At 38.8% G+C, this 25,850-nt stretch overlaps 3 protein-coding genes across 5 annotated transcripts; 2 read left to right on the top strand and 1 right to left on the bottom strand.

The window, feature by feature from the left end:
* Window positions 1–819: 819 nt before the first annotated feature.
* On the top strand, window positions 820–7,801 carry Vha26 (V-type proton ATPase subunit Vha26). Its single transcript, XM_074102951.1, has 5 exons — window positions 820–975; window positions 1,171–1,346; window positions 3,454–3,622; window positions 4,730–4,924; window positions 7,124–7,801. Exons 1-5 carry the CDS (start codon window positions 943–945, stop codon window positions 7,229–7,231), a joined length of 681 nt encoding a protein of 226 aa, XP_073959052.1. The 5' UTR covers window positions 820–942; the 3' UTR covers window positions 7,232–7,801.
* Window positions 7,802–11,034: 3,233 nt separating this feature from the next.
* Window positions 11,035–18,242, top strand: LOC141439135 (uncharacterized). 3 transcript variants are annotated; one of them, XM_074103285.1, is made up of 3 exons: window positions 11,035–11,214; window positions 11,376–11,500; window positions 11,914–18,242. In XM_074103285.1, exon 3 carries the CDS (start codon window positions 11,942–11,944, stop codon window positions 17,357–17,359), a length of 5,418 nt encoding a protein of 1,805 aa, XP_073959386.1. In that variant the 5' UTR covers window positions 11,035–11,214; window positions 11,376–11,500; window positions 11,914–11,941; the 3' UTR covers window positions 17,360–18,242. The 3 variants fall into 3 exon arrangements, 2 of the variants coding, with proteins under 2 accessions (XP_073959386.1, XP_073959385.1); XR_012452561.1 differs by lacking the exon at window positions 11,035–11,214 and having other exon boundaries at window positions 11,229–11,500; window positions 11,914–17,414; window positions 17,512–18,242; XM_074103284.1 differs by lacking the exon at window positions 11,035–11,214 and having other exon boundaries at window positions 11,229–11,500.
* Window positions 18,243–18,692: 450 nt separating this feature from the next.
* Nmdar1 (glutamate ionotropic receptor NMDA type subunit 1) lies at window positions 18,693–25,498 on the bottom strand. Its single transcript, XM_074103109.1, has 17 exons — window positions 25,377–25,498; window positions 24,387–24,547; window positions 24,194–24,316; window positions 23,828–24,099; window positions 23,568–23,720; window positions 23,319–23,492; window positions 22,969–23,230; window positions 22,217–22,318; window positions 22,015–22,126; window positions 21,627–21,794; window positions 21,410–21,534; window positions 21,091–21,325; window positions 20,862–21,010; window positions 20,628–20,785; window positions 20,390–20,562; window positions 20,058–20,311; window positions 18,693–19,548 (listed from the first exon to the last, which is right to left on the bottom strand). Exons 2-17 carry the CDS (start codon window positions 24,540–24,542, stop codon window positions 19,369–19,371), a joined length of 2,796 nt encoding a protein of 931 aa, XP_073959210.1. The 5' UTR covers window positions 24,543–24,547; window positions 25,377–25,498; the 3' UTR covers window positions 18,693–19,368.
* Between the last annotated feature and the right edge of the window lie 352 nt (window positions 25,499–25,850).

Below are 25,850 nucleotides of genomic sequence, written 5' to 3'. Positions count from 1 at the left end.
GTTTATCACTACCCCGCGGGAACTATGCAATTTTCCGGGATAAAGATTACCCATCAAAACATAAATGTGAAAGGAGAGCCAAGTTCTATATATATATTGACTTTAACGACGTGATATATTATCACGATAAATGTCAAGATAAATTGAGTGGGTATAGCAATATGAGAATGATTATATTAGGATCACATTGTACAAACAAATTTTAGAGACTCCTTAACTCAACAAATCTTTTTAATTTTTATTGAAATAAACAGTTTAAAGTTAAAGTTACACCAATAGATAACCACACTCACTCACGTATAGGCTACTTTTTCTCCGGGAAAATGCAAAATGCTGATTAAAAAAAAAACACTTATAGAAAGCTACAGACTCTGATTGGCAATAAAAAAAATAAAAATGGGGTTAAAATAGTAATTTCTGTTCCACGGGAACTTTACACTTTCTCGGGTGAAAAATGATCTATTTCAATCAGAAACAGTACAGCTTTCTATGAGTGAAAAATGTTTTTGCTCGGTCGATCCACTTATTTATTTTTATCTCTCGGAAATTTTGCATTTTGCCGAGGAAAATTTGCTTTCGTGAATCAGGCATAGCATAAAGCTTTTTACTGCTGAAAGAATTTTTAGAATCGGCCCCGTAGTTATATTTATTTATACGACCCATTGTGTCGTATCGTGTCGTGATGGTTGAACCCTCTTGAACCTATAAGTTCCACCACAGTGACAGTGAATTTTGAATGTGTTGTCTCTTCTCTGTAAAATTGTCTTTGGGTTGATAATGGGAGACTTCGTAAAATGCTGGCAACACCAAGGATCATATGATCGTTCAATGAAGGAGCACGTCTGAATAGGCGTCGACTTACTTCTTCAAGCCAGTTTTTAATTTTCTGGCTGAATATCGGCTGTTTTTCGTGTGTGCGGTGTGAAATAATAACTATCAGCCATGGCGCTAAGCGACGCAGATGTTCAGAAGCAGGTATGTTTAAGAAGCTGCGTAAATTACTGTGTGGTACAAGTATAGTCCAACGACATGGAATTTGTCGGATTGGTCGAAGTTGATGTGAACTCTGATAACTAACCTGTCTTTGATGGCGTTGGAGACGATGGGATTAGGTTTGAGTACATAGATTTTTGCCCATGACGTTAAAATGTTCTGGTTTCCCATTGACAGATCAAGCATATGATGGCCTTCATCGAACAAGAGGCCAATGAAAAGGCAGAGGAAATCGATGCGAAGGCCGAGGAGGAGTTCAACATCGAGAAGGGCCGTCTTGTTCAACAGCAGCGGCTTAAAATCATGGAATACTATGAGAAAAAAGAAAAACAGGTTGAACTCCAGAAAAAGATGTAGGTGACCCATTTGTCTCCGCGTGCAGCAGTGCATCTAGAAAACTGTTTAATGTATTAAAAAAAGCTTTCATTCCATGTGATATGATACATAATGAATTATGTAGCAAAGAGGTTATGTCATTGGGTGATACTCTTTCCCAACCCAGATAATACCTACCCTGTTTTTCGTGTACACGCCTATAGAAACTTATTACAGGTGCTTCTATGGGCGTGTACACAAAAAACAAGGCCGGTATTTCCATGTCGGTGTTATCCGGCCCGGGAAAGAGTGTCACCCGTGTCATCTTCATTTCTTTTTGGATGCACTGCTGTACCAATGCTTAACATTTTTCACAAGTACCTATGGTCTCTTCAAAACTCTTAAGTAAAAATGTATGGTCATTAGTGATTTATACAAATTAGGTCAATCCCTGTTGAATTGAAAAAAATAATTTATTAACAAATAATTCTAATAAGAAGCAGTTACCACAGAAGCTAATTAGGATAGAAATGTATATTAATGGTTTTAGATTCTATGCATCTCATGAAGTTGTGGGACAGCCTTGTGTTATCTAATTTGTTCCACCTGTCATAAGTCATGTGATTTCATTTATTGAAGTGGAAACCATTTGATAGTAGTTTAATGTTAAACTTACTTTACTGTTTATTAATGGGTTATGATTTCAAACCATTCTAATGGTTTACAATCTCATTTAACTTGTTTATTATGAGTTTTTTACAAATTTAAGTTTGGTTGTTTCAAATTTTGCAAGTTCAATTTGATCCACCTTCAGTGGTCAAAAATTATGATATACATATACATAATGTGTGTATAGATAATGAAATGGGTCATATAAAATATTCACTTCAGGTTTTGAAATATTATAAGAAAGAGGTCAACACCCTTAACTGACCATTTGCTTATATTATGTTCTGTTGCAATAAGGTTGTATTATGATCTTTCTATAGAGTTTAAGTGATGCATTATATGTCCAGAATAACTTTCATTTATAAATTCATATTCTCAGCATCTTTTATTGATACATATATATACAAATGAAACAGAACATTTCAGGAGATTATTGGGTTACTTAAACTGAATATCCCTGTAAATTTTTTTCATCACAATTATTGGTCCATAGTTTAGTCACACCTTTGACTTATACAGTCACTTGCACTAATTTCTACCACAGCAGCACATAGAACATTTCTGACACATTATGCACCCTCATTGTGAGGCCCTCCCATTGTGAGAGGAGGCCTGTGCCCAGCAGTGGGACATATGTAGGCTGGGATGATGATGACTATGATGATTTATGCACCCTTTGATGTGTCATATATTAGAGCTGGTGACTGTACACTTTTAACATCAATGGACACATTTGTTTACCACAACTAAAATTCACAGAAAATACAAGTGTGTTCAGCCAAACTAACCTAACCATCTGCTGAAATATTCCGAATTAATTGGGAGACACTGAATAATAATATGAAATTATTTTATGCCGTGGTTTCTGTAGCAGATTATCTGATAAAACATACCTTTAGGTTAGAACTAACAAAATACAGCAAAATAACACAATTTGGTTTGATTTACAAACAAAGCTAACTTAATCACAAAGTATTTATGACTTTTAATTTTAGTATCTTACTATAATGAATCACCATTAGCAGATCAATCTTTAAAATCTACTGTAATTTACAAACTTGTACTATTTGAATATATTATGTTGGTGGCATAGAATTCAGTTATTGCTATTCTGTGGGAACTAATCAATTTTCCACAATAAGAAATATATTTATTTGTATATCAACAAATAATATAACGGATCAAAGTGGCCTTAGAGAAAACATTATTACTTTGTAAATAAAATTAAGAATAATATGTTTCTTGTATGAAGACCTTTATTTTTTATTTTTATTATTTCAGCAGTCTTATCTATTATGGTTCTTAAGATACTGTCCTGCCCTGTCACGGTCAGTGACAGACCGACAGAAGGACAGATAGGCAGGCAGACAGGCGGATAGCAAAGCAACAGTAATAGGATTCTGTTTGTCATCCTTGAAGTTCAGAACTCTAAAAACCAGACTTCTTTATTTTTTATTTTCTTTTTTTTGTCACCAGCCAATCTTCGAACATGCTGAACCAAGCCCGTCTAAAGGTGCTTAAAGTGCGTGAGGACCACGTACGTAATGTACTGGACGAGGCCCGCAAGCGCCTGGCTGAAGTGCCCAGTAATGGGAAACTGTACTCTGACCTGCTCGTCACACTCATCGTACAGGCCCTGTTCCAGGTACTGACATTATGTCATTTATATTGTTGCTTTAATTCGATAGTGACACAATCCAAAATAAAGGGAGTGTTAAAATTGAACTTTGATTGAATAGTGACATATTTCAAAATGTACAATTTTGAGTTGTGACACTATCAAATTAAAGCAGATTAGCTCAAGTTCATGGCTTCTTTTCTGTAGAGGAATAAAGAATAGGCTGGTTTCTTATATGTGGGATTTTCTATCTTATATTGCAATTTGTGGTTTTGGCTGTGCATTACTTGTCAGCCAGTCATATAGGTATATCATTATATAAAGATTACAATTTAAACATGTCAATAATAATTCTGTAGAATTATGTGTGGCTATTTATTATTAAGAGTAAACAAGGTAGGTTCTCCCTGTGAAATTTTGTGAGCCTGACCGCTTTTATCAGTATTAGATAAAAAAAATACTTTATATTGATTTGAAAGAAATAACTGGATAATTTATTGGGTGCCCAGGAGTAAAAATTATAGATAAAGCGCGTCAAACTTCGGAAGTGGGGGCCCGGAAGGTTGCGCCGTGCTAAAAAAAAAAGTGATGCAGGGCGGCGTAACGCCACGCGGAACTTTGACTGGGGATATCTTCATCATTTTTTTGTTTAATTAAACAAAAAAATTCAATGTCAATTGACAGAAGAAGAATTACGTGTTCAATATTTTCTGATAATCTAACTGATGGACAGGAAATTGGCCAATTTTGTTTATTTATCTTATTAAACTACTAGCTGTTGCCCGCGACTCCGTTCGCGTAGTATTCGTTTATCGCTATTATGCAATTTTCCGGGATAAAAACTATCCTATGTCCTTCCCCAGGACTCTAAACTATCTGCATACCGAATTTCATCTAAATCAGTTCAGCAGTTTAGACGTGATTGAGTAACAAACATCCAAACCTCTAAGGCTCTAAACATCCAAACATCTTCACAAACTTTCTATTTATAATATTAGTATATAATATATATTAGTAAGATAACACTGGGACTTGCTTGAGTATCCTTAACTCTTACTTATTTGTGTGTATGTGTAACTAATGGTTTACGCACTTCATCAATACTAAGTAACTAATAAACTGATTTTCTTGCAGTTGGTAGAGCCTAATGTCACAATCCGCGTGCGACAAGCCGATAAGGGCGTAGTCGAGTCCATTCTGGGCAAATCGTCGGCTGACTACAAAGCTAAGATCAAGAAGGATGTCCAGCTCAAGGTCGACCCTGAGAACTACCTTCCCGCTGACACTTGCGGGGGCATAGACCTTATCGCGAACAAGGGACGTATTAAGGTAAGGATTCTAGCAATAAATAACCTACTTTGTGTAATGGTGATATCTTTGTCTTGTGGGCAACAAAAGAAAAATTAACATTTTTGTTGTTTTCCTCAACTATATCATAGAAAAAACCGGTCAAGAGCATGTCGGACCGTCCCTCTCACTCGTATTAAGTAGTAAAAGTAAAACGTCACTTCTTTGATAACATAACCAACAAAAAGTTTGAAAACCCCCGACTTTGTCACTTCAAAGTTCAATTTCTCAAAAATGGCTGAACCGATTTTGCTAAAAAATGTCTAAGAACCATCGCTAGAAAACTTGCTTTCAAATAAAAAACCGCATTCAAATCGGTCCACCCGTTTAAGAGCTACGGTGCCACAGACAGACAGACAGACACACAGACACAGATACATAGCGGTCAAACTTATAACACCCCATCTCAAATAAATACGTCAACAAATTTGACCCTTAAAACAGTATTCACTCGAAAGATCATCGATTTTGAGATACCAGCTTTTTTCAAAGTTGTGACGATAAGCGTCAGCGGGACGGCAGGATATGAAGTTCGAATTTTGCACTTCGTAATAGGTATAGGGCCTGGCCGGTTCTCTATTGTTTTCCCGAATTTCATTTACCCGAATATATCGTTTTCTAGAATTTTCATTTGCCATAAAGTAATTTATTTCTGAAATAGTAATTTCTTCAGAGTTGATATTAAACTAACCTAACCTAACCTACTGCGTTCTTTATGATGACATTTAGAAAAATCCTGAAAACAGCATGGTTCTACATATATATTTTATGGCAAATGAAATTCGGGCAAGTAAAGGTAAACGGACCTGGCCTCGTAACGAAGAACGCAGTAATAGATATTCTGTTAGCTTGAACTTGGCTTGACACGCTACCGCGTGTCTAGATTATTACTAGATACGTTTTAACTTTGTTTGAAGAAAGGGTCTATTTACACAAATATGTCAACATATACAAAAAAAGATGTACTATGTAGAAATGTATTCGAAAGCCTGAAATTCAGTAAGCAAAACATAGTTCTTTCATGGAAATGTTATCGATCCTAAAACAAAACGCAGTTTTCGCGAAATCGTCATTTCGCGATTACCTACTGCGTAATTCGTTACAAGAGCAGAATAATGGTCACCGAGTACTTCTCAAGTGTAATTAATTTATATAGAGCTTTGATTTTGTTTGTTTGGTGTACAAATATTTAAGTTTATTTGAGAAGAAAACAATTTTTTTGTTGATGGTTATTAAAAATTGAAGAGCTTGCTTTTTGCTGTTCGTAAAATAAGTATATTTTACTTTTTTATTTTTTTGTATTGCTAAAGTAGTTAGTGTTCGAGAACAACGAACTAAAGTCAAAAAATTTAAGCATGATGCATGTACAACATAGTTGTTTGTAAAATTAAATTTGAACTTTAAAACAGAAATCCTTACATGTGTCGATATATAAACTCCAGCTATATTTTTTTTTGTCTTAGTACATTATCTATTGCTCGGAGCGCAGTTGTCATCATTATTTTAATAATTCGAGACTGCAATGAGAATAAGTAGGAATGAAACTGACCGTTTAAATATATCAGAATGTATATGAAATTACAGTTCTTATAGTCTAATAATACGGATCTCACGATGGCGGTCAGATACGTTATTGGACTGTATCCGATTTTGGTCCGTTTCGTTAATCGTCAGTTACTATTTTAACCAGATCCGCTAATAGTCAGATCATTTATTCAACAGAATAGTTTTTCGTCGGGCCTGTTTATTGGCAGATTTGTTTTTCGCCAAATCCGTTATTCGCCGTGTTGCGTCTAAGCCAGAAACGTCTCTCGTCAGATAATGTTATTCTTTAGATCTTATTATTCGCCAGATTCGATAACTGACAGTTGGATTATTCGTCAGTCAGATTTAGCTTTAAGGCATACACAGTACCTACACTTCAGAGTCCTATGGTTACTCTTTGTTGCCCGTGTTCCACTCGCCTAGTTCACATTACATACTTTTTATTTACATTTACTTATAATAATAAAAAATACACCATGCTTTTCTTGATTTTCGTTAACTTCGACAGACGGCTTAATAGATTACTAGTTAGTTAACTTTTATGGCTAAATCGAAAAAAAAAAAACTTTTTTCATACATGTAATAACGTGTTAACTGTTAAGGTCAAATTGTAAGTGTCAGTGTGCTTGTACGCAGATCTCGAACACCCTGGAGTCGCGATTGGAGCTGATCGCGCAGCAGCTGCTGCCGGAGATCCGTACGGCGCTCTTCGGCCGCAACCCCAACCGCAAGTTCACCGACTAGGTGCCCAACGTTACTCTTACATGTAACTTATTTAAAATCTTCATTATTCGTAGAACTAAATAATTATAATAAATGTTTTACTTTGCCTAATTAATTATATTGTAATAACGCGTACAATTTTATCGCTGTCTAGCATTAACTGATGAATGGAACCCCCGAAGTCGTCAGAAGTACATAATGTGAGTTGTCAGATTGTTTCTGCTGTCTAGTTTTAACTGTACATTAGTTTCGCCCCATAGCGCCCCGTCAACCGAGAGCGAAATATTTTATTATTACAATTCATTCGTATTTCACGATGTTCTATGTATTTTAGAGTAGTTTATAGGGATTGGAAACGATATAATTAAGACTATGTTACCATATAACTAGGTAATACGAATAGCCTTCTATAGTCGCTGCTGTTCGGTTCAGAGACGTCCTTGCATCTTCGTCCGACACTCAGTATTACTTGCACGAGTCACAAGCAACTTCGCAGCAGTAGACCGACACTAATAATGTATGTGAAAATGTCATTATATCTCCTTCATAGTTATTGTTGTTACTGGATGTTCTGGAATAGTATTTTTCGTCTATTGTTGATCGTTTCGCGTAGGATCATTGAGTGCTGTAAGGTTGTCGCGTGGCGGCAGCATCCTACGCTGCGTCCACCGAAATCGAAGTAAAGATTTGGCTGCGCGCAGGGTAGTGCCACGCGGGAACCTTCCAGCGGCAACACATTCCTACTCGGTGTTACCTGGCAATTACAGTAACATTCGGCTAGCTTTTGACGGACGTAATCGGCAGAGCACAATAGCTCTTTAAATAAGGTACAATGTATAATCCCCATTATGGCACTGTTAAAAATTCTTATGTAAATATATAGATGTGTTAAAATAAATCTTTTATTTCGATAAAACCTGCCTGCGTTATCCTTTATACTTATGTACCTACCTAAGTATATCAGAGAAACAGACATAATGCATCGAATAATAATTAAGGTTACAGCTCATTAGAGCCACCCGGGAGCCGACCAGCACCGCCTCGACTTTCGGCGTCCACTCGTTGTCGACAGGTGGTCCACGCACGGAAGGCGCGTTGACAACGAGTGGACCTCGCGAGGTCCACGAATTTCCGAGTAGGGGGTCCACTCGCCGTCCGCGCGGGGCAACCTCGCGAGTGAGGCGATCCGGTGGCACTACGGAGTTGATGTAGTGAGCGCATGCCCATACAAATTCATAATATATGAAGAATACTAACCGCTCGAGGCGAGGCAGTTCTGGTCGGGTGCCGGGTGGCTGTAATGAGCTGTGACCTTAATATACCAAGCGGCAAAAACTCTGGCCTTCAAATGTATTTTATTTTATTTATTTTATTCGGAAAACCAACAGCTTAAGTAAATTAATTAACTAATGTATGCAATAGGTAATTTTGAATGTAGAGTGGGCCAATTTTTATGCCGCTGAGTACCTATATTAATCCGATTTAATTAAAGATCAAGTAATTAGTCCAACGCTGACAGATTAGACTGCATAATCATATCCATCAGAGGTTGTGCGATGTAGCTAAACGCTAAAAGGTGACCGAGTAAAAAAATAACAATAGGGTAAGTTAATTTTCCTTGCCTCGCTTGCTCTGGTGGAAACTTTGTTCTACAAAACAAGGTAAGAAAGAACAGCTTTAATAAAATTATGGAAACCTGACTGCCTTAAAAACTTAAGATAAAAAAAGAAAAACAACGTACAGCCGAATTGAGAACCTCCTACTTTTTAGGTCCTTTCTAAAAAGTAAAAACGCGTAGGTATACTAGTCTATGTGTATCTATATATTGTATGTCACTCCCGACAGTTGACTCTATTGATACGTTATATGTTGAAAACCGTCCAGGCGTTTAGGCTACATGGAAGAGTAAAGAAATAGACATACATATAGGTACCTACATAATACCTACACTAAATATAAAAAAATATAATCGCCTCCTTCGGGCAATCGGGTAAAAAGGGCTAGCTGTAAATATTCAGGGCTGTACTGTAGGTATAACCAAACTTTATTAACCGTCGATTTCGGTTTGCACGTAAGAATATATTCCTAAAATAAGTAGGAAAGGAAAATATTGCTAACCATAAATATATACACAAGTCACGAGTTACCTGTTTACTATACGGACACGTGACTCATTTTATCAACGAGAAATATAACTGATGGGATGTGTTCTGCTCTTATTTTCGCTCTAGGCACTTCCAAAAATAACTGACGATATGTCCATTGCTAACGATGAAAAATGGTATGTAAGTAAGTCAGTGCCGGATTTTCATTTTTTATGAGTATAGGACACTTTATTGCCGCTGTCGCGCACAGCGCGATTTGCCATATAAAACTCGGTAAGTGTCACAGCCCTAGTATGTGTAATACATTTATAATGTGGTCACATTGCTTTTCCTTATTGGTCTAATTTTGTGTGTTGGCACTACCGTATAGTGTAATGGCGATACAATGAACAAACGAGGGAAAAGAACTAAGCTGGTGCCCCAGTATAGAGGTCAGTTCCTTCCTGAAACTCGGCTGTAACCTCAGGTGAGTGTTTTGCTATGTAATATTAATTGCCATGGTTATGGAGTGTGTAAGGATGTCCGCAATTTAATACAGGGTAGATTCCGTACATGGGTCCAGTAAGCGCTAGAGTACAATGTACACTTGGTAATGTCATAGACAGCGGAGCGCATAAACTAGACATGGAGCAAGTATCTTTTGCCCAGCATTGACGGTCGTAAAGATGATGGAGCAACCGAGGTCAGGACTATGGGGATGGTGGAGGTCCTCGTGGGGGCAAAGCCCCCACGTCCGGCGGGTGCCAGGCCAGATCACAGGCAAACTGAACCGGCCAGGAGCCTATTGATCGGTCGGGATAGGTCAGAAGATCACTGGTAGGCCCAGGATCTCTCTGCCTAAGCATTGAGGCACCCGGGCATAGCGCTGTGCCTAGACCGGAGTAAATCGACCGTAAGCTAAGCATGCTACCTTAGGCCTAGCTTGTGATAAGAATGTGGCACAGCCACACCGCGTTGGGAATCACTGTTATCACATATCTTGTGAAGCCAAATAAGAACTCGTCCTTACACACTTCAGCTATATTTGTCGCCTTATTATTGCTGTGTACCATTAGCACCCCAGGTATATATGTATGACATTTATGGAAGCATAGAGGGGGCGACAAAATGGTGGAGAATGCTGGGATCTTTGATAGAGAAAAGCCGGATTAGTTCTGGTTATTTCTTTGTCAACCCTCTTTTATTCTCTTATGCGAAGCAAAGAATGTTGGCAACATCGCTTATATCCGTATCCTATACGTTGACAGCAAATAGCTATTATATATGACTAATGATAACATTGAAGGTAATTTTTCTCATTAATATTGTATGACGGTCCTTATCAGTTATTGTTATTATTTTCCTTTCTTTCGTATCCATCGAAAGGTACTTTCGTATCCAAAAGGGCTGTGTGGGTCAGGTTCCTTTGCCTTATGTCCTAGTAAAAAGAATATTATCGTTGTCTATGGTTTTAGTGTTGTACCTTTGAGAGGAGAGGTGTCAACATCCGTTATCGTTTTATTTTACCTTTTTTAGTAATAAGTTATTGGTAAATTATAAAATGAAGAATTTGTATGTCAGTTATTTACTTAATATTAAGCGAAATTATAATATCAATATAATTTAAGAATTAAAACTAACAAATAAATATGATTTCTCGGCATTGTTGTAATGTTGGTATATTATACCAGACCGTACTGAACAATAATTCCCTACTCTGTGGCATGGCAATGGCAACGAACGACGATGTTATCTTTTATCTGTATTGATATCGAATTCAATGGCGAGTAGTTTAAAGTTTGTGTGAAAATATCATAAGAAAACTGCGTTTCAGGCTTGTGTATTGTGAGTGAGCACGAAATTTGCTAAGAATAGTGATAGTTAAGTGTTTTCCGGTAATTCTTACATGGAAATCCAATGGTAAGTGAGGCATGTCTTGGTATTTCGATAAGTTGAGAAAAGTACCTACTTTATAGTAGCAAACAAAACATACTTAATTCAAAAGAAAGCTTTGTTGAGACTTATTTGGTTGTCGTTCGACTTATTATATTGTTGATGCATCGTTATTTGTATTGTTCTAGTCGAAGAAGCGCAAGAAATTGTACTAAAACAAGACAAGTAGTTATAATAACTTGGCGCCTTTATGGTAGCCGCCATTACTCCCGTATTACTTTACTTTGGTAATTTTCAAAGAAAACCAATACAAGTAAGTAAAATTATAATTTGTAAACCGAACGTTGCTATCTAACTTAATCCATCAATACCGCGTAATCTTAAAGCAACTCGTTACTTGATTTATTATGTAAATAAAGTAAAGATAGTCCTTACTAACTTGTCCCACGTCTGTAAATATTTAAATTAAAAATGGGTGTGAATACTCGTTATTAAGTAAATGAATAACAAGATGAAAAAATGAATGTCATTTTTACATGGGTGCCACAGGTTAGTGTGGACAATCTCTTGAAGTTACATTATGTCAAAAGCATTAGTAAATATGTAATAATAAAGCAATCTAATAAGAATCAGTTATGCTAAAACAAAATAAGCTTTAGTAACAGACATCTGTGTCTGCCCATGTTTAAATATCTCTATTAAGTGATGACAATTACGCATTTACAGCACCCAAAAGAAGATCAAGCACAACAAAATGGAAGAAATTCTGGAAAAACGGGTAGAGTTGAGAAAACTTAGCCTAGAGACACTCATAGCTTCAGCAAAACATGAATATGAAAGCAACCAGATGGAATATGATAGGGCTAAAAGATTAGTGAAACAATTATTGGATTTGGTAAATAAGTTGGATGTAGAAATAAAAGAATATACTATGAAGCTACCAACTCCAAAGCTGGATATAGTAAGTCCAGCTCTGGCGATCCAATTACAGGCAGAAAGCTTATGTTCTGAGATTGAAGATTCACTGAGCTCCGTACAACATGCCATAGAAGAAAAGGGAGGTGCCTCTGCTACAACAAGACTGCCAAAGCTTGAACTACCATCCTACAGTGGAGACTGTTTAAAGTGGACTGAGTTCTGGGACAGATTCAGAGCTAGCATCCATGAAAGAAACATTGCAGACTCGGAAAAAATGGCATATTTACTGGGGAGTCTCAGCGGGTTAGCTAAGGAGTCTGTATCAGGTTTAGGTGTGACCGACAACAACTATATAATTGCAATTGATACACTTAAAAATCGTTTCGGATCGAAGGATGCGCTGATAGATGCACACTACACACAATTGAATAATCTACAACGAGCCGAGTACAACAGTACAAGTTGTAGGAGCACACTAAATGAAATTGAGAGGCATTTAAGAATCCTGGAAAATTTAGGAGAGCCAGTGAATGGAAACTACTTCCGTGCTATGATTTTAAGAAAATTTCCCGACAAAGTGGTGCATGAACACCACCTATCCGAGGCCACCGAGGGTACTACACTGACAGCAATAAGGAAGAACCTTAACAAGATAATAACAGCAATGGAAAAGTCATCTTCTATGATTACCGACACGGATGCATCATTGTTGAAGGCTGGACCTGTTGTGGCCACAGCAGAAGCACTTCACATCAGGACCCAAAAGGGAAATTTTAAACGGTTCCAGCACACTCAATGGAGACCTGATCGAAAGCGAAAACTAGAACCTGTATCAACTGCCCCAGCAGCTAAAAAATCCAGACGCTCATGTATTTTTTGTGGATTGAGTAACCATGCAAGCAAAGATTGCAGAAAGTTCAGTACAGTGGAAGCACGCAAGACTCAACTTAATGGGCGCTGCCTCAATTGTCTAGGAAAAAACCACAAAACGGAGGAATGCCGAAAAAATGTAACTTGCTTCCGCTGCGGAGAGAAGGGGCATGTCCAGTGGCTCTGCCTTAAGGCGAAAGGTGAGGAAGATGAGAGAGAGATGAAAATTCCAGAAATGATCTGTAATATGACTCACGGACTTACCTTTTTACAGACGGCGGTGGTGCAGTTACAAAATCCTCAAGTCGATAATAAACTCACGGATGGGAGAGTTCTTTTGGATAGCGGCAGTCAACGAAGCTATATAACTAAAGAACTGGCTGATGCTCTTGGCTTACCAATAATATCTATGGATCAGCTAGTCATTTACACTTTCGGATCCCCGTCTCCTCAAGAAACAACTAGTCCTTGCACTACAGTGACAATACTTACCAAACGTGGCATTAGAAGCACTATACAAGTAAACATTGTACCACATATCACAGATAGAGTACCAATAGCAAAACTTGATTATTCCCAAGTTGATTTACATGCAGATGATGACTCAGTTGGTGAAAAGATTGATTTGCTCATCGGAAATGATTTCTACTGTTCATTCATGCGTAATGATAAAATTGAGATCTCTAATAATTTGTACCTAATCGATACAGATTTTGGATACATTCTTTCTGGTAATGTTTACATTGAAGACAATGATGAGGTACTGTCTGTAACTACATATTGCCAGTGTCATACGCAAGGCTGTCCATACTTTTCCGAGCCAGATTTGCCATTAAGATATGTGGATATTAAATTTTTATGGTCATTAGAAAACTTGGGTATAACAGACTCTCCAAAGACCACCCGGCAGGAGGAAGCAGTACACCAGTTCAACGCCTCTGTACAATATAAACAGAATAGATATGAGGTAAAGTGGCCATGGATTCAACACCCACCAGAGTTAGTATCTAACTTTGGATTGGCTATGGGAAGATTAAAATCACTTATGAGGAGATTAGATAAAGAGTCACTAAATGAGTACAATGAAATTCTGAAGGAACAACTACAGTTGGGTATCATAGAAGTAGTAGAGTCACAAGCCGACACTGAACCTGATCATCCAATTCACTACCTCCCACACCATATGGTTAAACAAGTAGGAAAGAAGGGCAGAATTGTGTATGACGCTTCAGCCAAGACATCAGGAAACAGGAGTCTGAACGAATGTCTCTACAGTGGACCATACATGCTAGAGAGCCTGACTTCTCTTTTGATTAAATTCAGGACTAAGAGTATAGCCATGACAGCAGATGTGGAAAAGGCCTTCCTGCAAGTGGGGTTGCAAGAAGAAGACCGAGACGTCACACGCTTCCTATGGTTAAAGGATATTAATCAAGAACTTAGAGATGATAATTTAATATGTCTTCGATTCTGCAGAGTTCCCTTTGGGGTAATAGCAAGTCCTTTCCTTCTTACAGCTACCATTAAACACCATATGAACCAATCTAAAGATGAGCAAATAAAATCAATAGCCGAGAAGTGCTATGTTGATAATTTAGTTATTGGAGCTGATTCAATTCAAGAAGCACAAGACATCTACAATAAAACTAGAATGGCCTTTCAACAGATGTCAATGAACATTAGAGACTGGGTCTCAAATAATCAAGAATTCATGCACTCCATCCCGAAGCAACTTCAAGCAAATCAAACCAATGAAGTTAAAGTTCTTGGGTTGTTGTGGAATGTAAACAGAGATACATTAACCCTAAATATAACAGAGGATCATTTGAATCCAGTTTCTCCAGTTGATACGAAACGAAAACTTCTTCGAACACTGGCAAGGATATATGACCCTTGTGGGTTTGTATGTCCACTGATCTTACCCATGAAACTTTTATTTCAAGACATATGCAATCAAAAATTTAAATGGGATACCGTGTTACCTGCTGAAATTCTACAAACCCTGAAAGGTATTCTTGAGAACTGGAAAGCTTCTATTAAAGTGGAAGTCCCAAGACAACTTGGAAAATTAACATCCGATTCTGACACTGAGTATGAGCTTCACGGATTTGCTGACGCATCAAAATCTGCCTTTGCTTCAGTAGTATTCATCAGAATGTCAGGTCCACAGGGAACATCCATATCATTTGTAATGGGAAAGTCTCATGTTACACAGAACAAAGACAAAGAAAATATTAATATCCCGAGGCAGGAATTACTTGGGTTTCTAATCACAAGCAGGTTAGTTAAATATATAAGAACAAACATAGACTTACCAATCAGAAGAGAGTACCTGTGGACAGATAGTCTAGTCATTCTCGGATGGATGCGGTCTAATAAACTTCTGCCTCCATTTGTGACCAACAGAGTCAAAGAAATTAAAGGAAATGTACCAGAAGCGAAAATGTATTATATTCACACGAAGGTCAACCCAGCCGACGTAGCAACTAGACCCGAAACTTGGCAAGAAAAAAGGGAGCTGTGGTTCAACGGACCCGAATTTCTTCAATATGATGAAACAAAGTGGCCTGAATCTCGATATTACGAGAACCATCATAACACTGTTCTCTCAGTTGGGGAGGACCCGGATCAGAATCCAGGTGAAGATCCATTGGGCATGAAAGATATTTCTGACACGGCCCAATTCTCAGATCAAATAATGGAGCTTGACGAACTAGAGTCAACATCTCAAGATATAGACATGGCTTCAATGGATGAAACCATGGATGAGATAAGAAGGATTCAAAGAGAACACTTTCCCGAGGAATTATCAGGAAAGAAAACACATCTGACAAGGAACTTAGATCTATTTATGGATGAGAATGGTCTGTTGAGATCACGAGGACGAATGGCAAACACATCATGGAGTTATGAAATGAAGTACCCAATCCTCCTACCCAAAGAATCAGAATTTACAAACAATGTAATTAAAGAAACCCATGAAAGTAATTATCACGTTGGAGCTCCCCATACCCTCAGCATAATAAGAAAGAAATACTGGATACCGCAAGGCAAGGCTCAAGTACAGAAAGTTATTCGAAGATGTTCAGTGTGTATCAAACATGGAGGTGGGCCTTACAAATTACCACCAACACCGGCTCTACCAGCGGAAAGAGTGACGTATACAACTCCATTTTCTTATACTGGGGTTGATTACTTTGGTCCACTGTTTGTCAGTTCCCCAAACGGAAAGGCCAAAAGGTGGATTGCGTTATTCACATGCCTGACAGTAAGAGCAATTCATTTAGAAGTCGTGAACGACCTAACCGCAGAAGAATGTCTTCTGGCAATTAGACGGTTTTCAGCAAGTAGAAATACTCCGAAGAAGATATACTCGGATAATGCTACCTACTTCAAATTAACAAGTGAAATAATAGAGAAGCCATATTGTGTCAAGAACAAAATTTCATGGAAATTCATACCACAATTAGCTCCATGGCATGGCGGTTTTTATGAACGTCTTGTGGCCTTAGTAAAGCACTGCCTTAAGCGGACGCTCGACAAACACTTGATTAATGACAGCCAACTCCATACAATAATGAAGGAAGTAGAAGCCGTGGTGAACTCGAGACCACTTACGAAAATAGGACCTGACGTGGAACACATATTACGACCAGCTGATTTTTTAAGTCTAGGTACTTGCCTTACAACTGAAACGTCACATGCAGAACTGCCATCAGTAGGCACAAAGGCAAAAACAGACCTGATCACTAGTTGGAAAAGAGGACTCAAGATCCTGGAAGAAATAAAACAAATGTTCATTGGACAATATCTTGTAAGTCTAAGAGAGAGATTCCGGTCTGAGCCCAAGCAACCCAGAGTAATATCACACAAAGCACCAGAAATCGGGGATCTAGTACAAATCAAAGCCGAAAGTAAAAACAGAATTAACTGGAAAGTTGGCAAAATTGTGGATATGAGGGAAAGTACTGACGGCAAATGCAGAGTAGCGGAGGTCAAAGTGGACGGCTCCATTTTGACACGTTCCATAGGACATCTGTATCCGCTAGAGGTCGAAAGCGATCCCATACCTGATGATGATACTTCAGAAAGGGTAAGGAATAAGGACCAGGAAACAGCCTTCAACGAGTCAGCACATGATTCGGTGACATCATCACGACCAACGCCTCAAGAATCAGAAACTGTGGACCCTGTGGAACTAGCAGAACCAGAGGTTGAAGAAAGTGCATCGGCGATGGATGACGGAACCCCCATGGAAATGTCGGGTTCTTTGGATATCCATGGACAAGACCTTGTTGCAGGCAAAGAAAGACGTGCCGCGGCTGTAAGAGCCAGAGAGAAAATTCTGGAGTGGACACGGCACCTGCTAACCATACTAGAGTGAAAGTCCTTTGCCCTTGGGAGTGTCGCGCACAGCGCGATTTGCCATATAAAACTCGGTAAGTGTCACAGCCCTAGTATGTGTAATACATTTATAATGTGGTCACATTGCTTTTCCTTATTGGTCTAATTTTGTGTGTTGGCACTACCGTATAGTGTAATGGCGATACAATGAACAAACGAGGGAAAAGAACTAAGCTGGTGCCCCAGTATAGAGGTCAGTTCCTTCCTGAAACTCGGCTGTAACCTCAGGTGAGTGTTTTGCTATGTAATATTAATTGCCATGGTTATGGAGTGTGTAAGGATGTCCGCAATTTAATACAGGGTAGATTCCGTACATGGGTCCAGTAAGCGCTAGAGTACAATGTACACTTGGTAATGTCATAGACAGCGGAGCGCATAAACTAGACATGGAGCAAGTATCTTTTGCCCAGCATTGACGGTCGTAAAGATGATGGAGCAACCGAGGTCAGGACTATGGGGATGGTGGAGGTCCTCGTGGGGCAAAGCCCCCACGTCCGGCGGGTGCCAGGCCAGATCACAGGCAAACTGAACCGGCCAGGAGCCTATTGATCGGTCGGGATAGGTCAGAAGATCACTGGTAGGCCCAGGATCTCTCTGCCTAAGCATTGAGGCACCCGGGCATAGCGCTGTGCCTAGACCGGAGTAAATCGACCGTAAGCTAAGCATGCTACCTTAGGCCTAGCTTGTGATAAGAATGTGGCACAGCCACACCGCGTTGGGAATCACTGTTATCACATATCTTGTGAAGCCAAATAAGAACTCGTCCTTACACACTTCAGCTATATTTGTCGCCTTATTATTGCTGTGTACCATTAGCACCCCAGGTATATATGTATGACATTTATGGAAGCATAGAGGGGGCGACAGCCGCCGCCCCATGTACAGTCAGCAACAAAAGTAGCGGATCACTTTTTTACTCTGTCGCATTGACACATTGACAATCCTGCATGGCGTTTAGTACGTGGATGTAAAACGACAAAGTACGAAAGTGTATAGCTACTTTCGATACTGACTGTACAGTCGAACCATTTCATTCCTGACCCACCGTAGAACGTTTTCACAGTAAATGTCATAATCAACATAATAAATTTCCTTGTCAAGCAATGCGACGTCACTATTACTTTTTCTACGAAAAGGTTCCACAGTGGGTCAAGATTCAGTTGGTTTAAGTGTACCTTTTTAAAAATAATATTTTTCTCCTCTGAAATCTGCCACCCCTAGGACGCTGCCGCCCCTAGGGCGCGGCCGCCCGCGGCCTATACGGCCTATTGACAAATCCAGGATTGAAGTAAGTAAGTGAATTAGAAAGGCAATAAGGTAAAACGTTTATTTATTTCACGGAACAATATTATGTACTAAAACTTACAAACTATTCGTTTTCTTGGCATTATCAAATATTTCGTGTTAATACATATGTCTTTCTATCTTTATAAATAACAACTTGGACATTATTTAATATGCACCATATTTATTTGGTGTTACTACACCTAAAATATGTGTAGGTATTTAGCACGTTTATGTCTCTACAAAATAAATGAGTATCAATGGGGTTTTTTCCTGGGTTTTTAGTAAGCGCCTTCTAGAGACGTAAATGATTATTGTCTCTCAGAAAATTTAAGGAGCTAAAAAGTTCACTGTTCAGCGGCATTCAAAGCTAGGTAGAGTGCTTCCCAGATCTAGCCTATTTGTAACTCTAGGCCGAGAGTTCCTATATATGTAAGTTAATTTTCTAGCATTTGGTGAGAACATCTTCTCAAAAACCTAGCATCTAATCTAAAGTTTCTGAGATTTAGTTACCCTATTTCTCTATACATACTTAAGGTTCGATCTTGACAAGGTCAAGAATCGGGCTGGACTCGCTCTAATTTGTGCCTTAGTCTATGCCGTCATTGAAACATAGCTACCAACGGCAAGACATATAAAATGCCGTTTCAGCTCTATCATAAAAGTAACGCCTTACGTGTTCCTAACTTGTAACTCTTCACGAAGTTAGACGACTAAGTGCGAGACATCAGGCGTATATGCGGGAAGGTATCGTGGCACCCTAGGCTCGTCGCGTCGCCGCGCTCCTCTGTCCACAGCCAGGCTGATACTCCCGGCTTCTTTCACCCCATTTGACTTGGCCCGCCGTTGGGTCGGTAGTATCGATGCTCTTAGAGTTTTCCGCTTCTGAAACACCACAAAAACACTTCATAACGAATCAATTTGTACATATTCTATGAATGCATCTACTTACGAAAGCTATATATTAATGCGTCCAACGAAGTCGTCGGGACATCTAGCTAATCCAACAGAATGACTATGAATTTCTCGGATGAAGTCGATGCCTGAATGACTGGACATGGAAAACGGAATATATATAAAAATAATCTGTTTCCATGTCCCTGTTCAAAGCGAATTAATGTCTGAAGTGGGGAACTAACTACGGCACACGAGTGAAAATATTTCAATAACACGAATCGTATATTTCTGTTAAGCTTTTTAACATTATTCATATGGATCCAAAACTAGACTACTGACTTATTCAAAACATGAAACATTGGCGCATCGCCTTACGTATATATTAATGAGAGTTTTAAATCTAACTATAATTAATAATTGAGTATGTCTCCATAATTAACGCTGTTAATGTCTTTCGAGTTAGCAGTGGTCCATGGCGGTCTCTTTGCCTTGTTTACCTCAACAGTGCCCCGCCAGCGGTCGGCCGCATGCCTGGCAATCTCCATCCTCTTCTGCTTCTTTATTTGGTGCCTCTTGTATACGACCTCGATCACGATAAGCACTATGCCCCCTATTATGCCAGCTAACACCAATATGAATACGCCCGCCATGTTCTTCAAGCCTAAAGTGTTCGGTGTCTTTTCATTTTCCTCGCAGTTGAGAAGGTTGTTTCGGAGAATCCAATTATTATCAAGGGACTCCATTATGCCACCTAAAACAGAGTATTATAACACGCGTTTATAAAATAAAAATTAGATAGGTCTTTTCAACTCTATCATCAGTAACTTACTTTCATGAAAGTCCAGTATTGCGAGGGTTACCCAGTCAGCCCATGGAGATCCTTTTTGCAAACCGACCCCGTACCCAGAACGGCCAAACAGTTCTCCGGCAGTTACTAGTTCACAATCCTGGGCAGCTTCAAATTCCAATCGCGAAGAGTCCCAAATAAAAGCCATTAGTTTCCTGAAAAAAATAGTATTAGAATTGTAAAATGTTTGACAGAAACCTAACGAGCTCAAGAAACTTACCCATTTTTGACGTCCTGAATTGCCTGCTCAGCGTTATCGTAATTATTTGCTTCCATTGTCCGATACATGTTTGAGAGTTCAACTTGACGCCTAAAGTACATATCCACTCCAGAGCCCTTAACTGTGGCACATGTCAGGTTCTCCATGGTATTTCGAAGCTTAAATAATACAACAGGTTACAACATCTAAAAGTTTAAAAATTACTTCTTCGCACTCAGAATTGCATACACTTACTCTTGCATCATTAATTCCAGTTAGTTTTGTTTTTGGTCTTTCCAACACAAGGAATGCAGCTAAGTTAGCTGTGTACGATGCAACAATGATCATGGCAAATCCTGCCCACACCATACCAAGCACTCTGGCAGAAAAGCTACGAGGAGTGCCTGTAATATTGCAATTGCCATTACAAAACGTATGTTACAGTAAATTAAGCAAACATTTTTAAGAAGTGTTTAATGTATACCTTCACCGATGCCACTGTTTAATAGAACACCCCATGCAAACCAGATAGCGCTTGATAAATTAAGGGCATCTTCTTCCGTCCCATCGATGTTAGCCAGTTTGAATCTGCCAAATGGTGAAAATCTATCCAGCAGATATAGTACCAAAGCCACCACGTGCACTGAGACCATTACTAGAATCCATAGAGTGTTCGAAAACGGTTGCAAGAAAGATACCAGCGTTGAAGAACGAGATGGCTGCAAGGATAACAATATTAGGTAACATGAGGATGGATTCAAAGTTGAAGCAATGTACCTAGTTGTTTTTATGACAAAACATACCTTTTTCTCCAGTATAGTAATGCCTTGATATTTGAAGGGCTTGCTAAATTCAATGAATTCAGCTCTTTCAGGATTAATGGTCAAAGGAGCCACAATCATGTCTGCGCGTTCGTATACCAATTCACCTGCATTGTATAAATAACTCGATGACTTTGTGATAAAGGTCAAGAATAACAGAAAGAAACTGACGACACATAAATGTGTCTTGATGGCATACCTATAAGCCCAGTCCATTCCTTCTTGGCACCAGGATGTGAAAGGTTCCGTATTACATAGTGACCAAACTGTCCATCTGGTGACAGAGCTAGCGAATAAGTGAAGTTAATCCAAGTGGATAAATGTTTCAGGAGGTCCATACAGAAACCCTTGCAGCAGTACATTTGGTCTGTAAAGAAGAAGCACGTTAAGAAGTTGTAGTAATTTAATTAAACTAAATTAATGTAATTAAGTTATTAACCAAAATTGCTAAAGGTGGCTTCGAAGCGGTAACGTTTCGTGTGCTCTGTCTGCCTACCACATTTGGGAATACAGGCGTAATATTTGTGTGTGTGTGCGTGTGTGTGTGTGATAACATTCCTTACGTTTTTAATGCTTTGTTGGATTACCTGTATCATCACTAGCATTATAATGTGGACAAGGAATTTCTTCTGGTGTACACTCGCTGCCGTCGTCTATACGACGAGTGTATACAAAAGGTTTTTCTTCTATCGTCAGTACCTGTAACATTGCATTATTTTTTGAGTTATTGTTAACACTATTTCTTACTGTCTAACGCAGTTCAGTTTTATGGAGTTTGATATAACAAACCTTTAGATGTGTTGGTATCATGAATCCTTCTGGCTTCGAAGGGCTGCGACCCATCCAGATTATTTCTTGTTCCTTCAGTTCCAACCGCATTCTTTGCGTTTCCTTAAATAAACGTTGAAAGTATAATTTTAAATATATAATAACTAAAAAAAAGGTACATTAAAATTAAATAAGCTAAAACTATAATAAATCTAAAAATGGACCCTGCGGCATGGTACCAAAGATGCTGGCAGCATTTCCCCGCTGGATCGCAAGACTGATGCGTTGAGCGAGGAAACTGCCAGCTCTTCGGTCTCCTGTGGTATCTCTGAGTCTCTTTGATATATCTTTGAAGAGACTCAGAGCGCCAGGGCCCCACGGACCAAGGGTCTCGACGCCGAAAGGTACAAAACCATATTCGGCACCGAGACCACTTTATTTTCCTGCTTTGGCAGTTTCTACCATTTCTGCTGCTGCTGCTGCCCTTATTGATGTTCGGTGGAGATGAGACGGGGCCAGTGTGTCAACACAAGTTGCATCCCACACTAGCACACGTCCCATACTCCACGGAATCAGAGACATTCCGTCCGGTCTCTTGCCGTCATTTCTAGATAAGCCTGTCGGCTCTAAAATAGCCGGCACATTGACCGTAGCAAGAGACCGACGGATAATATCATTAAGGGCAGCATGTCTTGAGAAACGACCCGCACTTCTCTGGCAGGAAAGACCGTATATATAATTAATTGTCATATTTAATTTGAAAAGTGCATTACCTTAGAATAAAAATATTTTCCGACAGCTACATGTTCACCCTGTAATCTAACATTCACCATATCGTATTCCGCATTGACTCTATCTCCGTGATCATCAAATGCTACGTGTCCTGTAGCTCCACTTTCTAACCTTTGCTTTCTGACATAGTCGAACAAATGTCGTCCGGTGTTCCAAGTTGTTCCAGAATTATCACAATCTGATGGAGGTGCGTTGATTTCTTCGGTGGTATTCATATCTCTTATTGCTGATGCCAAGACGTAGCTGCGAATAAAACAATGTTTTATGAATAGGTTAGTACACAAGAAAACTATGTACGTTACGTAGGTACTTAAACTTTGGTCTTACTCACATTGAATCCTGAATATGTGCGTGTTCATTTGTGGCGTTGACAAGTCGCAAGCCTAGCAAACCTTCGGGTGCGTTTTCAGCATCAAGGGCTTGCTCCGTAACCACCCACACGTATCCCGCGGTCGTCATGTTCAGCAGAGTTGCGTCTCGAAAAATACTCTCCGCGTCAGTCTTACTACAATCAAAAACCCTCTGCATCAGCTTTTGTTGATTTGAATTATCTATGGAAATCGTATGTAACTGGGCTTACCTGGCATACATTAAATACACTCTCGCCTGTGCACTTTTAACCTCAATGAGCTTATCAGTGAAGGAGTCCAGTCCTGGTTCAAATTCGATTACTTGTTCTACAACTACTTTACGGTCTACATCCTCATCAACACTTTGGGACGTTGTTTGGAATCTGTAACACGCATTATTTGAAATGATTTGTCTACTGTTGAACCGGCGTTGTAGATATTTGATACTTATGCTCAAATCATTAGGTTTGTAAAAATTTGAATTTCTTACCGGCCCAGAATCGCTCGGCCATCGGTATCAGAGCTATGAATGAAGATAACCTTCATGTAATTGAAATGTTTCAGAACATCCACCCAAACATCTGCTTGATGGGAATACGGGGGTACTGTACGCAAAAACGACACATGTATATTCTTGTCTGAAAAAGCGGAATCTCTTGATGATATACCAATGACTGGAATATGATAGAAGCCACTCGTATAAGAAACAGCAGCAGGAGAAAGATCGCCTGTTAAGGGATGAGACACCACAACAGCATACACCTGTAATTTAAAAATTCGCCATGATTATTGATAAACAGTCACAAGTCACACACAACTGAAGAATAATTCGATAACTGCTCTTAGAAAAACTCACCCGATGTGCAATGAGGTCTTTGCAAACGTTCAATGCTGTCTTAATAGGATTTGGATCCATGAGGATGGAGTAATCATGGTAAGTGACTCCTTTAGGGACGTAGTGATCTTTGAAGTTTAAATTCTGAAAAATAGAACTCGTTATTCAGTGTTCTTTAAAAACTTAGGAGCTAAGAACAGCTTTTGAAACTCACAGAAATGGTGTCTTTGAAGAAAGCAACAGACTCGTTGCTAGAGAGAACACCTCCAACGTTGTAGTAGGTTGGATTAGAGAAGCGGCGCTTGTCGCTGTTGGCAGAAACCAGCTGGATGCTAGCTACCGCCAAAAGCAGCCCGAAGGCTGACCACATTTTGGCTGTATACACAAACATATGCATATAATTTATTTAATTGATTGAAACAGGCTTTGAGTTGCTCTGCAGTAGGTTTTAGAAGGCCTACATAACAAATATATAATATCTTACTCTTTTGAATTACCAATGACCAAAAGCTTAAGAAATAGTTTCATGAAATGTAGGGTTTTCAGAATTTATTTGTTAAACCACGCTAAACTGAGAAGTCAGTATTAGTTTACTTTCGTTCCGTTAGTAATAGGTCAACCAAACTATAATATAAGGACTTCTAACTTCAGCATATTACGTGGATTTATTAAAAGTATGTTTTACAATTGCAAGCTCTAACTTTAAGCTCTTCTTTTATTTTTACAAGCTTTTATTTAACTTGCCCCGTTTGCTGTAGGGTCAAATCTTGCAAGTTAATTTTGACCCACTTCCACTTTCCAGTGGTCGATTGACTTTGAATTTGGTATACATATGTAAGTTGGCTGGTAATGCAAGTGCAGTGAACAAAAAGCACACTCAGTAAAAAAAGATTGTTGCAGAAATGAAATTTTTAACAGTAACTTATTACCAATTTTTTGTAAGCATACAATAATATTTTAACCGTTCCATCTTTATGTTCATACTTTAAACTTAATACGTTATTCCTTGTCCAGCACCTTGTAGTGATGAGCCTGAATTTCAGAGCAACGTTGCTGAAAAGCTTCCACCGAGTTTTAATTACGTCTGAATATTTCAGGTACTGGGTTCCGCCCTTAACTCCAAGTTAAATTGAATCCCATCCTAACCACCTATATTATTCATCTCGACACTAACACGATAGCTAAAGATGTAACTTTAACTTACCTATTTTTAGTTGATCACATTTACATCATTGTATTGTCTATCTTTGGGTTATTAAATAATTATCTTGTAAGAAAAACAGCTGAGGGATGCTGCGTGGTACAGTGGAAGATGGCGCCACTTTTGCAGTTGCCATGGTTACCGCGCAGTCGTATTTAAGATCAATCGATGCTAGAAAAAGTTTGATTTGAGTGAGATGCTGTCATGGAAGTACTACGATGCTGTTGATTCATAGTACAGTCAAGTGCAAAGATGTCAACACGCCAAAGTTACAAATATATATTGTTTGTACACAACCTTAATGTTAAGTGTAAAAAGGCGTGTTAGTATACATATTTTTGTAGCTTGCGCCGTGTCCGATATCTTTGCACTTGACTGAACCTACTTGAAATATACTGAGCGGCAAAAGATCTGGCCCTCAAAGTTATGCAATAATAGGTAATTTTTGTATGTGGAGTGGGCCAAATTTTGTGCCGC

This window comes from Choristoneura fumiferana, chromosome 20 (assembly GCF_025370935.1).
Source record: "Choristoneura fumiferana chromosome 20, NRCan_CFum_1, whole genome shotgun sequence".
Classification (NCBI taxonomy): domain Eukaryota; kingdom Metazoa; phylum Arthropoda; class Insecta; order Lepidoptera; family Tortricidae; genus Choristoneura; species Choristoneura fumiferana.
Note: the sequence above shows the minus strand (reverse complement) of the source record. Positions and strands in the feature narration are given on the sequence as shown.